This window comes from Grammomys surdaster, unplaced genomic scaffold (genome assembly GCF_004785775.1).
Source record: "Grammomys surdaster isolate TR1022 unplaced genomic scaffold, NIH_TR_1.0 126187, whole genome shotgun sequence".
Classification (NCBI taxonomy): Eukaryota; Metazoa; Chordata; class Mammalia; order Rodentia; family Muridae; genus Grammomys; species Grammomys surdaster.
In genome coordinates, this window is record NW_021620993.1 from 4797963 (window position 1) to 4811234 (window position 13272).

Here is a 13272-nt window from a genome sequence, read left to right on the forward strand (position 1 = left end):
CTTAAAATGTGGTCATGTACCCCCTCACATTAAGAGGTGAAAGTCTCTACCCTCTAAATCTCTAAAGTCTTACTTTGATTAAAGAAAGGCCAAGGAACGCTCACCCACACTTTTCTGTTTGTAGTATTGTCATGGGAGCACGGAAGTGAGCCTGCTAGGTGATGAGGTGCATATGGTCCTCCCACCCTGGAGTCAACAGCCATCCATTCTTGAGATTTAAAAGCCATGGCTCAGGAGACACGTGGCTCAGGAGACATTGCCCTAAAGAAAAGTTCAGACCAAGTAAGATTATACAGAGCACCGCAATCATGTCTAGAATCTCAAAGAATTTTGAAGAAAAGAGGAATCCTCTAGAGTTTATTATCTGAGTCTATAGAGCAGTCATTTAAAGAACATAGGAAAGGTGGTGGGTAGATTATACACTACACAAATAAACCCAAAGCAGTAAAGCAACGGAAGCAGCAGCATCTGGCTGTCACATCCCGGTGGGCTGATCCCTTGGTAGGACCAACCAACATGTAGTCAAGATGAGAGGAATCAGGGATGGCTCAGTAGTCCCGGGGGGTTATGGGAGGGAGTGTGGACCTGGGGCCACTCTCCTTGGTTTATTGCCTCATTTTCTCCCTGGGTCCAAACAGACTCACCCATCTGTGCATACCTGTATGCTAACCTTCTCTTTCTATGCTGACTCCAGTCACACTGGGCTATGGCCCATCCTAATTGTCACCCAGAAAAACCCAAATCAGCCCACCAGCTCCACTGGCTCTTAGTTGACTTAAAGGTCCCTATTTGGGGGGGGGGGTGTCACACAACCGGGGACTTGCTTCCATGGAACTAACTGGACCAGTAGACCAATGTCAGTAGACCAATGTCAGCAAGCAGCTGGCCACCTGAACTGGCTGCAATTCTAAACTCTCCAGGACTGAGAGCTGTGGGCAGGGCCAGTGTCCTTCTGACCAAGAAGAATGCATTGGGAGCAGACCCTGCTGGATCAGTCCCCTCAGATGGATGTCACAGAGTAGGATGAGGGGATGAGGGTCATCCACAGAGAACCTCCTGGTACTTCAGGTAGGAGTAGAAGCGTTCATGGGTGGGTAATGAGGCCACAAGCTGAGCTCTTGATGACTTCTGAGTGGGCCGGGGCAAAAGCATCACCCAGAGATGAACAGACTCTAGATGAGGCATGGCAAGATCCATGTGAAGAACAGACCACAGTAGGCAAAGCTGCAGAGGGCAGAGCAAGGAGCACCTCAGGTCAACCGAGGAGGACAAGCATGGGGAAACGGGGTCCCAGCTAGAGACACTGAACAAGATGCCATCAGCTGGCTCCAGTCAGGCCACAGGGTCAGGAATCGTGGGCTTTCCTTGGTCTCTGTCTCCCAGTCTGAGTGTGCTAGCTTTGGGCACCCATAGGGATGGCTGCCTTCTGCCCTATCCTAACCCTTACCTGTCAACTTGCTTTATGGCACCTCTATGCGCTTCCTCAACTGGCGATGAATTTTCAGGCCAGAGACTTCAGAGACCCTGGAGACACACCCAGCTCCTCCCACAGCCCACAGGCTTTAGGAGTCTGTCCCCTGCTCCCCCACCACACCATTTTGTCCATTCCAGAACAAGCTAGCTTCATATCCTGTCCGGACCCAGGCAAGCCTGGCTCCTTTGTGCTTAGGACCAACAGTAGTCAGTTACTACACCCCAGATATGGGCCCTGCTCCTCAGGTTTCCTTCAGAGCTGTCACAGCTGATGGGAACTTTTAGAAGGCTGCCATCTTGAAGCTATCTTCTTTAGCTCTGTTTGGTGCAGGTCCTTGTCCACGGCCTGAGGAACTGGACTTGACTTCAATTTCTTGTCCTAGTAGCTTAGGGTGCCTGGACCCTGGACATGTATCTGTCTGGGGTAGGGCCTAGAGGATTCTGACTTTGACATCCCACCTGGCCCCCTGGAGCCATTTTGTGAAGTGGGAGGCTGCTAACCACACCCAGGAGCTACACTGGCTTCAGGCCCCACCCCTGAAGCCATACCATCTACACTGAAGGTCCAGGTCAGAGCTGGGACACAAAGAGCTGCCCGACTAGAGGCATCACCACTGTGAAGCCAGGTCCTTGGAAACACTTTTATTGTTGGTAGTAGAAAGGGAATTATGGGTATCCCCTCCTTGGGGACTGGGGGTTCAGGAGGCAGCTGCAGGTCGTTTTGGTGGTCGAATGCGGTCGTTGATCCAGTCCACATAATTGGACACACGGGTGTAGACTCCCGGCTTGTTGAGCCGCCCACAGCCATCACCCCAGCTGATGATGCCATACAGGTAAGCCACACCGTTCTTCTCACAGACCAAGGGCCCACCTGAGTCCCCCTGGAACAGAGACTAGACTCAGCCTCCTGTGCACTAACAACCAGGGTCCCAACTCAGGAGCACCTAAGCTTCCAACCCTGCACACGTCCTGAAGTAGTAAGCTAGCAAGAGTCTCTGGTGCTCCCTGAAAACACGGGATTTTCAAGGCCGACTGCCTGAGGGTAGATGACAGGTATTTCTGAGAAGTGTAGCCTCTCTTCCTGACCCCCACAACCACAGCTCAGGTCCTACTCCATGAGGAGCACATGGACATGCTTAGTCCTGGCACGCTAGGCTCGCCTGAAGCGCCTCCTCGTGCCTGGCATACCTTCTCTATATCTCTTGAACAAGCGCCCTCTTTCCCAGAAAGTCCTGATTGTCCCAGAGTCAAGTCCTGTCCACTTTACCCTGTCTCACCTGTACCACCTCAGAAAAGGGATCTGTCCTCTCTAAGACTGTTTCCTTGCCTGTTTAAAGAGCATAAAACAGCCCCTCCATGGTGAAGCAAGTTGATACGTAACCATGACCAAGGCCTGGCCTATGAAGCCCTTGACAAACTGATGGATTGCTGAGAAGTCTGGACAGAGCTCTGTAGCCTTTGAGGTCTGATGGCATGTGGACGGCCCTAACTATTGCCTGACAGAGGGGCTTCATCTGGACTCTGTGTGATGCTGGGCTGTCTTTGACTTTCCCATCTATTTAGACAGTTCTCTTCTTACATCAAGGATGCCCTCCAGGAAGTGCCAAGTACTCCACAGTGGGTGGACTTTCTGCCTTAGACTCCTGCTAGCCCTGAACTCCTTAGAGGCCAGAAAATTCCAGTAATCTATGTTATCCCAGTAGGGGCCTGGCAGCAGCCTACCTGGCAGGCATCAGACTTGCAGTCGAAGTAGCCGGCGCAGAGCATGTTGGGGCTGATGTCGGCACCATACACCTCAGGGCTGCTACACTTGTGGTCAGCGACAAGGGGGACCAGTGCCTCCCGCAGGGAGCTGGAATAGCCGCTCACATCTGTGGAATACTGCACTTTCAGGACGGGCAGGTTTGTCACCTGCACCCTTCCCCTGCCCACTGGTGGGGACTGTCACCACTCACTCTCATCCATGTGACCCCAGCCTGCAATCTGGCACTTGTGTCCAGTAGGGAAGGAGCTACCTGCCTCAGGCAGGCAGATGGGCTGAACAAACTGGGAACGAACAGCACAGCGCTCCCCTTTCTTCTTCAGCCGAATCAAGACTGGGCAGGAGAGAGGTCAAGGGTCAGCCTGGGCAGTGAAGCCCACACAGACAGAAATCCATTGCAGGAAGTCCCATAAAATGGGTAGAGGGGAGGTGACTTAGAGACGAAAGAGGAAGGGCAACAAGACTCCTCTAGCTTCTCTGACCTCCCTTCCCCTCTGTGTCTGCCCAGCTCTACCATTGTCTTGGCTCTGGCTTGGGGTACACAACAACCCCCCCCAATACCTTGCTGAGACCCTGAGCTTACCAAGGTCATGATCGCTGGGGTTGAACACTGAGTACAGGGTGTAGGGCACATACTTCTCAATGCCAAATGTCTGCGTCACATCCGTTGTGCGGTTGAAGAAGTGCTGACCCAGTACCACTGTGATGCTGTCCCTGGGGGGACTTCAACCCATGTGACAGCAGAATCAAGACAAGGTGCCGGAGCCACGGCGACCCTGGCCCAGGAGACCTAGCTTCATGGGTTTCATTTGTAAGCCAGTAGAGCCTTCAGGTAAAGTCGGCTCTGAGAATGTGTCCCAGGGGTGGAGATTTGATCTGCCTATAGGCCCTGCCCCAGCCTGTCCTGTCTGTCCTGTAGGGTCCTCAGGTGCAATTCCTTTACCCACCCACCCCGGACATGGGGCTAGGAGGGATTGCTGGGGGTTTTCTATTCAGTCCAGGCAGTCTTGGTGTCTCAGGCTGGAGCCTTGCTGGGTGGAGACAGGAGTGGACCTCAGCCCCTCACTCCTAGAAGCCCATTCAGTGAGCTGGGCCTCAGTTTCTCTGGCTGTGCAGTAATCCTAGAGGTTCTACTACATGTTGTAACTGAGCCTCCTGATTCCTTGCCCAGGTAAGTGCCCCTTAAATACCTAGGCACAGGCACAGGGTGGTACATAGGGCGTGTCTCCAACTCTGGCACCTTATCTCCAACCCACTGCTTGGCTCTGGGAGAGGCGGGTCAATGCAGATGACAGGAGGGTGCCCTCTCACCGCCCCCCCAACACAGGGATATAAGGTAGTTGCAGGAGCTGCCCTGCTCTGGTGCTCCATGACTATCTCTGCCCAGCACAGCATTAGGTCACAGTGGGAACAAAAGGCGTGTTAGGGGAACAGGAAAAATGGTCGACAGACAGAAGGATGGAAGTGTGCGGATGCTGGAGTGTGTGTAACAGCCAGGGGCCCATGGGATAGAGTAAGGGTAGAGACATGACAAGTGGGTGGCTCCTGAGGAGGGATGGATGCAGGCAGAATGGACACATGAGCATGTGGGAAGGGATGGAGGGCTGGCGGGGTGGTGGTTGCCCTGGAGATTCGGCCAGTGTGCTCACCTGTTGGAGAAGCAGTGGGCTGCAGACACTACCCAGCAGGTGTGGACAAGGCTCCCAGCACAGAAGCTATTCCCAATGTAGATGGCGGCCAGCCAAGGATGTGAGCCAGGCAAAGATGATGAGCCACCAATGATGCGTGGCCTCAAGAACGTCCTCTTCTTGTGCCTCTTGCCACAGGTTGGACGTGTAGCCGGGGTTGACTCAGACAGGGTCACTAGGACCTCTGAGGTTCGGGAATGGACTCTGGCCAGGGATTCTGGGAGTGGAGGCCATCAGTTCATACCCCTGGATTTCCCTGGAGACAGGGAAGAGCCAGAGGGGTGCTACCTGGTCCCATAGCCCACTTCCTCAGGCCTGAGGCTCTGAGCAGTTACCTACTCTACCTCTGTCCCCTACTCTAGAGATAGGGACAGTATAATACAGACTGCAGCCCTTGGCAAGGCCAGATCACCTGGTACAGAGTAAGCCCTGTCTCTTCTACAATCTGAGACTTCACTTCACATCCAAAATGGCTAGATATTCCCAGCATGAGAGCCTTGGGGCACAGCCCTCAGAGCTGACCACCCTAGAGTTTAACTACAGGGCACCACTGAGCCCCCTCCACTGACATGTCTGAGGCTCCTCAGGGAGCACCACCCCTCCTCTGCCCTCAACCTATCAGGGTGCCCGCACCACAGGCTGCCAGGCGGCAATACTCCCACGATAGTGCGTTGTCCTTCACCACATAGCACCAAGGCCTCTCGTCCTTGTCTGGGTTCCTGGAGGCAGACAGGGGAGTCACACCATCACTCTCGGAGGACCATCTTAACACCCAGAAGGGTGGTTATCCACACCAACACCTGAGCTATGTGCTTTTTCTGCAGACAGCGGTGGGGACGCTTGTACCCATCATCCCAAAAGGCAGAGGTTAACAGCCATCTTGGCAGTTTGGCCCCTGGTGGGGGCCAAACCCTGTCCAATCCTTTGCCTATGCAGAAAGAAATATAGTAGTCATTGGATGCTGACCGGCAGTAAGCGTGAGGGCCCAGGCCAAGCAGGGCAGCAGCACCCACTGAGTCCACATGTAGCTCCTGGTACAGCAGGTCAGAATTCCAGGCCAGGCAGCTCAGGCCCGAGGCGGCAGTACTGGCCACGCCGCGGTACTCTGTACCATTCCCCAGGAAGCAGCGCTCGGTGGGAACTGTAGGCACAGTGGTTGCCATGAGGCCAGGCCACAGCAAGGCCTCTTGACACCATTACCCAGGGTTGCCCCATAAAACTGGAAAGAAAGTGGCTCACCAATGTTGCAGAACCGGCCAGCATAGCCCAACGGGCAGGCGCAGACGCTGGTCCCTGTGCCCACAATCAGGTGGCAGGTGCCTCCATTCAGACATGGGCTGCTCAGACAAGCTAGGGGAGAGCCCAGAAGCTAAATCTGGTCTCCAGGGACTCATGGAGGGGACAGAGCTATCTTTCCCTGTGCCGCTGTTCCTGGGTAACTTTATGCTTGAGTGAGGAAGGAGCACCTGCCTAAATGGCATGGCCCACTGCCCCCATGCACCACAGAAGCTAGACCTCCTGAAGTTGGCCATGACCTACGTACCTGTGTGGTGGGTGTCTTCACACCGGGCCTGGCCCTCGATGCAGCTGCACTGCTCCACATGTCCCTCGCTCACACGGGCCCAGTGGTCGCCCACCTCAAAATACTCGTAGCGTGTTTCATCAAAGCATTTCTCTGCGAGTCACACAGTGCTGCCACAGCATCCAGGCAGGTCCCCTCCCCCAGGCAGGCACCACCCACCCCAGGCTGGACTCAGCAGCTGCTCTCCCAGCCTCCCAGAAGGGCTCTACTCCTGAGTCCCCGAGGTCCCCTCACCTGTGCCACAGTCCTTGCCTGTGAAGGCCAGCGAGCAAGCGCAGTGGTAGGACACATGGTCGTGGGTACTAGAACATGTGCCCCCATTGAGGCAGGGCCCAGAGGCACAAGGATCTAGGACAGCTGGGTACACACAGAACGGGATATGACAGCTAGTGGCAAGAGTCTTTGGAATCCCTCCATACCCCCTTGGTATGAACGCTCACACTGCCCTCTCTGGGTTGCTGAGTGAGCAAATTCCCACCTCTCAGTGACTCTCCCCCCGGCCAGGATTGGAGAAGATATCCCATGGTTCTGCACTCCACACCCTACACATCTATACATGTTCTGTCGGGCAACAGGCTTCCCTCTCAGGTACCCTGGGACAGCACACCCACAGGTTTCCTGGCTTGCTTCTTTTGGACTCAGGGCCTGTTCAAGAGACCATGTACGGCTACATAGATAGATCCTACCACAAGAGGGAGCTCTGGTATCACCAATGACCATCAAAGCCATCCAGGGTCTAGGGAGGCTAGGTCCTGTCTGGGTGAAGCACCCTATGCTGACAGCAATTTTGTCCCTAGATATTGCTGAGTTCAGGAGGATCAAACTCACAGACCACCCCAACTCCATGCAGACTCCCCTGCCCAGGTCACTAGTATTCTCACTCTGTACACGGACCCCTATTCTCCCAACCCAAGCACCCTGTCAAAGCCATTCCTGAGAGTTCAGGCTGGCCTCGCCACATACCCACCTGGGCCTTCCACAGGCAGGGTGGCCTCTGCACAGTAGCCCCAGGCCCGGTCCCGGTCATAGTTGTGTGTTGTAGCACACCTGGAGGGGGCGAGTCAAAGGGTAAAATTGAATTCCTGCCCAGAGCCCCACCCATCTCTGCCTGGGCACCCTGGAGCACCTGTTTACTAGATGCACCTGCTGGGTACTGAGACCTGCTAGCTTCAGGACTTATCAGAGTCAACAGTGAGAACCTGTGTGGGTTCCTCAGCCCCCCTACCTGACGCTGGGACTCACCACTTCCTGTAGGCACTTCCCTCGGAGGTACAGGAATGCAGCATGCGGCCACCATAGCGGAAGGGGAACCTGCATGGCTGCCCAGACTCGGTGAGCACTGTGGAGGGGTGAAAGTGTCAGGGGTCTGGTGTCCCACTGGGTACTCCATCACCCAGGCCCCACACCTCATTAGTTGTCTTCCTGTTGCAGTGTCTGACCTACCTTGGCCCCCAGGTGGGCTGCTGCTGGAGGGAGGAAGGTACCTCTCACTTTGGGGCCCCTCAGTCTCTGCCTCTGTAGCAGTTTCTGTTGAGGTGTTGAAGTTCCCAGAGGTCACAGGGATCGTGAGGGTCATGGAGGTGGCTGTAACATTAGGTCCTGGGGGCTCTGTGTGGTTCTAGGAGCCCAAAGGACCACAATGGTGTCAGCGTGGGCTAATCCTTCACACTTGGACTCCACTAGTCAGATATACCACAGACCTGAATCTCCTAGAGCAGGTCCAAGAGACAATGGATGTCTCCACGGCCTCCTCTGGCCTTTCCTTCCAAATCTGAGTGCTTAACGTGCTAGCTAAGAGTCACAGTTGCCCCCCACACCCAAAGTCACCCTGGTCTTAAGATTAAACCCCGGACTCAGTTCTGGGGTGGACAGGAACAGCTGAAGCACTCAGAGGTCTCCTACACCCCTTCTGAAACATTAGAATGCAACAGAAGCCCCAGGGTCCCCACATTCACGGGGCCTGGGCTACATAGTGGGCGATAGGAGGGTCCAAACAAGTTCAGGCCCAAGCACTACAGACCAGCCTAGCCCAGCACCCCATCTCTCTGTGTGAATGACAACTTTTACTCCACTAGGCCACCACACTGGGCCCCTGGCTCACTCCTCACTCCTTCTCTGGGGCCCTCTCTCTGGCCTCTTCCCAGGAACCCTGAGTGTACACAAGGGACCCTTGACCACATGCAAGGGAGAGGGGCAGTGCTCACCCTGCCAGCTTGGGGCTGGGCCCCCCGAGACACCACCAGCAGGAGCAGGAGCAGCAGGAAGGGCCATGGCCTGGGTAAGGAACAGAGGCTAGAGAGCCAGGCCCGTTGCCCCATGGCTCCTCCTGAGCTGGCGTGAGGTGTAGCAGGAGCAGAGTAGCCAGGGAATGTGGCCAGGGCAGGTGGGGTCAAGGCTACATGAAAATGATTAACCCTGCCTCCCTCGGTGCATCCTGTCAGGATCCTCCATGCTCAGGGCTCCGCCCTGCTGTCCCAGCTCTGCCTGCTCTGCTGGGGCAACTGTTGTTCTCTGGCAAAGGCTATACTGCTCCTGGGCCCTCAAGCCTCAGCCCCTTCCAGGAAGTCTTCTAGTGTGACTTGGGCAGGTCAAAGCCAGGCCTCCCAGGCACGGTTACCTGGCCATACTGCTGGCCACTCCTGTATGTGAGCTATTTACAGGATCTACTGCATGCAAGGACCTGGACCTGCGTCCAGTTCTTTCCAGCCAGCTACTGACTCAACGGTTAGAACAGTAACGCTCTTTGCTGGTTTACCTGTCCAAAAAGGATCCCCAGAATTGTATCCTTACCAGATAGCCTGGGTATCTCCCCCCAGTAAGCTTTCCCAGTCTGGTTACCTGTGGGCATAGCCTGCATGCCTCGAGTTGGGCTGGGTATACAGAGAGCGAGCATCCTTGTGGTTCCAGCCAGGTGCCGGGGACCCTTGGCAAACTGGAGCGGCCATCTCGTACCCATGGCTCTAGCAGTCTTGGGAATCTCCTCTCCAAATCCTGAGTAGATGCCAAGCAGCACCCAAGCTTGCCAAAGTAGGTGCTAGAAGCATGGTGGGGCATGACGGGTACTGAGGGTGTGGTGGTTCTGGGCAGAGGTGTTGGGACACTGGTGCCTGAGCATGGTGGTGCTGGCACACAGTGGGTGCCAGGCAGATGCTGAGTGCTAGCACGCTGCGGGTATTGGGGAATGCTTCTGCTGAGATGTTCATGATGAGGTGCTTCAGATACTGAGAACCCTTCCAGCCAGTCCAACTCCAATTCCAGGGAGTGATTAGCCACTCGGCAGTTGTTGGGGCCTCTACTGAGGCATCCTGGGCTCATGACAATGTGTCTGGCAGGCTCAGCCCAGCACCACCCTTAGCCCCTTCCCCTTCTGCTTCTCACTGGTGTCCTGCCACATCAGGACTTCCCATTTTATACCAAGATTCACTCCGGTCTCACTGCAGACACACTTGGCTCGTGCCCATCTGTAGATCTTATCTACAGCCAGGTTTTAGATCAGATGCCCCCTCTCTAGAAACCCCCTGCATCACCTGAACGAGACTAGGGAGGGGATCAGGGCCAGTGGCAGGAAGGCTCCACTGTGCACAGAGGGAACGGTGGGCAGGAATGAGACCACAGTGACCCCATCATAACTGTCAACCAAGCTCTGTCCTCACCAATGGGCAACCTCAGACAAGACAGAAGAACACAGATGTCCAAGAACCCCAGATCATCGGCAAGGGACAATGTGAATGGACAATGTGGGGGTGTGGCTGGCCTCAGTATCCCAGAGACGGTCATGGAAGACCATACATCTGAGGATGGGAGGCCATTCTGACCTTTAGCTACTAAGTACCAAACTATCTTCTTGCATCCATCCTTGACGTCATGACCAGGTACCATTTCCTCCCTGGAAGTCTTTCTTCATAGGGCTATCTCCAGGGTTGAGGCTCCAAGGGGGTAGCATGCGACATCAGCACTCAGTACAATACATGGCAGGTCTTCAGAAACATTTTATTGGGCAAAGTCTGAATACCAAGGTGGGCTGCTGTGGAGGTATCTAAATCCAGCCTGTGATGAGATTGTCCCCTCAATTCCTAGTTTGGCTCCTGAGAGTATTGTGGGCGAGGTGGCTCTTGGCTCTTCCCAGGCCCCTGTGGACTCATTGCTGAAAAATGGGCCCCTGCTGCCTCAGAGCTATGAGCTCCTCAGACATCCGTATGAACACGGAGCAGTAGGAGTTGCAGCATCAGGATAGTTTCAAACAAAGGTGGCATGGTGTGTGCTGCCCTTGGGCTTAGTGGGCTCACCTGGGGCGGTGCTCAGGCCAGGACCATTTGGTGAAAAGGGTCCATTGGCTTTCACCTTCCTGGGACCCAGCTGCACCCCCAGAATGCTGCCTCCCCACCCAGGAGACACACCCGCAACGAGGTCCACGTCGATGATCCTGTTGACTGGGAGGCCTCCACTGCCTCGGGCCCTGACCCCTGTCATGGGGAGAAGAGAAGCTGTCATCTGCTTGGCTCAGCCCTGAGTTTCCGAAACCCACCCCAGCAACCCTGCACAGACACCAAGGGCTCCCCCAAGAGTCTTAACCCTAGTGACACTGCCCCTGGCTGGGTACTCAGGATAGTGTCATGCAGGAGACTGAGATCCAGACATGGTGATCTCCAGTCATAGGCCATGGGCCTGGGTAAGAGGGCTGGGGAGGTCAGAGGGCACTCAACCTTCAGGCCAGTCATCATGCCTAGCAGGGGCCTCCACAGACAATGCTCCTAACTGGCTACCTCATGGTGGGTGGCACTGACAACAGGCAGTGCCACAGTTCCAGCTGGGAGGCTCATGATGAGTAAGGAACCCAGGGCTCTGAGGATTGGAGAGGCCTGGGCAGCCCTTGGATACTGTAGGGAAGTCAGGACTAACTCCCCTGCACCTGTACCTGTACATCTGTCAGACTGCCCAGGGGTCTCACACAATAGGGGGCATCTCACCAGATGTTGGGACTTGCAGCCTCCTCTGCCCACCTACCACATGGACACTACTGGTCCATGTTGTTCCCTCTGTGTTGGGCATCCTCCCCCAGCCCTGTTTGGCTAGCCTTCCTCATCTTCCTGGATGATAGCTAGGCCACCTGCTTAGACTCCCAGTCACCTAGTCCTGATCACCCACCTTCACCTCCAGGCAATATTCACCCTGTTTCTCCTGGGTGCTGTCTGCACCCTTCAAGCCTTGGAGACACTAGGATCCTCCCATATCTGGCCTCCCAGCCCAGCTCCCCTATCCCCTCTCTTTCTTTCCCCATTGTTAGAGTAACTTTCAGCCACATAACTCCTATGGATCTGTGTGCCCCTGGACTCCATGTCACCAACTTTATAGCCACCTGTTCCTCTGTCACCAGTCTATTCCTGCATCATCATCTCTCCCTTGCTGGGGCCCTTCTGTGCTCTCCTCTCCATCTCTCTGGTCTGAACATCTCCGCTATTGCCCCAGATGCCCAAAACTGCCTTGGAAGTTTCTAGATCTCAACATGGATTTAGAAATCTTCACTTCAGGACTGCCTTGATGGATGTGGCTGGCTGTGCCTGTGCCTTGAAGGAGATCTATCCACTCACTTCGGGTTGTGTGTGGGTATCCCTACAGCCCAGTAATAGTCTGTGAGTTGCTCCATTTGAGACAGGTCTCAGTTTCCTGCATGACACTATCCTTCGTACCTAGCCAGGGGCAGTGTCACTAGGGTTAAGACTCTTGGGGGGAGCCCCTGAACACCCCACTTTCCTTCTACAGACTGAGATCAGGGGAATGAGATACATGTTCTGCAGAGATGAATCCCTATCCCCTTCTACTCCTGAAAGCTCACAGGTAGAGCAGGGCCTCTCCTGTCAAGGCCCACAGTGGATAGACTGGAGTGACAGTCTCTTTCCAAAATTCCATTTCAAACACTCAGAACATGGGAGTAATATTCTACTAACTATCCTGGACTCGGTTTTCCAACTATAACAAGAGAGGGCTTACCACTTAAGGTGAAGATTTTGTTCCCTTTGTAGTGCCAAGTGCTCTAATAGATACAAAGATTAGGGTCTGTGACGGCCCAGCTTCTCTGTGCACCCCCAAACTCCTTACTCTTTGTATCCTACCTTACCCTTTGCCCAAGCTTCCAGAAGTGGCTTCTACCTTATGTAGCGAGTTCAGGATTGAACACAGAGGTACAATGTCTGTGCCGAGAGTCCCCAGCCCATCAGTTGACAAGTCTTGGGGCACACAGAGAGGCTCATCCACCTCAGCTGCTATCAGTAACAGGGTGCTCAGTGTAGTTAAGACTGGAACTCTCTCCCAGTCTGCTCTATGGTCACTCAACAAACATTTGGCTAGGGCCTGCTGGGATCCAGTCTTACCATGACCTATCCTGCTTGTCATCAGACCTCCATGGCTCCAAATGCCATGGCAGCAAGATGGTTAATATATTAGGAGACAGAGATCAGTCTCCAACACTGGACACCACTGGGACATTTATGTAGGATGCCATCAGGTCCTCAAAGAACCAGTGACTTCACATAGGTACAGGAGCTCTGCAGTCCCCTCCAGCCCTGGATGCACACTCAGGAAGAGACTCCAACCTCTAGCAACCTTGTGTGCCCAGAAGGGGACAGGACAGATTTTCTGGGGATCAAGGGAATATACCTTATAAAGAGGGGCACCCTTATACTTCCTGCCTGCCCAGCCTAAACTTGCTGTAAGAATGTGGCAAGTCCCAGCCAATGACTCAGACATCAAGCAAGTCAGGACCAGCCTAC

At 54.6% G+C, this 13272-nt stretch overlaps 2 protein-coding genes across 2 annotated transcripts in view; both read right to left on the minus strand.

Moving 5' to 3' along the window:
* Nucleotides 1-2094: 2094 nt before the first annotated feature.
* Hgfac (HGF activator) lies at nt 2095-8905 on the minus strand. Its single transcript, XM_028758171.1, has 14 exons — nt 8710-8905; nt 7949-8123; nt 7748-7844; nt 7473-7552; nt 6740-6862; nt 6467-6598; nt 6163-6273; nt 5890-6064; nt 5557-5642; nt 4885-5140; nt 3819-3958; nt 3429-3569; nt 3196-3344; nt 2095-2354 (listed from the first exon to the last, which is right to left on the minus strand). Exons 1-14 carry the CDS (start codon nt 8821-8823, stop codon nt 2172-2174), a joined length of 1962 nt encoding a protein of 653 aa, XP_028614004.1. The 5' UTR covers nt 8824-8905; the 3' UTR covers nt 2095-2171.
* Nucleotides 8906-10476: 1571 nt separating this feature from the next.
* The window catches only part of Rgs12 (regulator of G protein signaling 12), a 97125-nt gene continuing 94329 nt past the window's right edge, over nt 10477-13272 (minus strand). Inside the window, exon 18 of the mRNA XM_028758196.1 lies at nt 10477-10968. Coding sequence (XP_028614029.1) covers nt 10742-10968 — 227 coding nt within the window. The 3' untranslated portion in view covers nt 10477-10741. The remainder of the gene's footprint in view (nt 10969-13272) is intronic.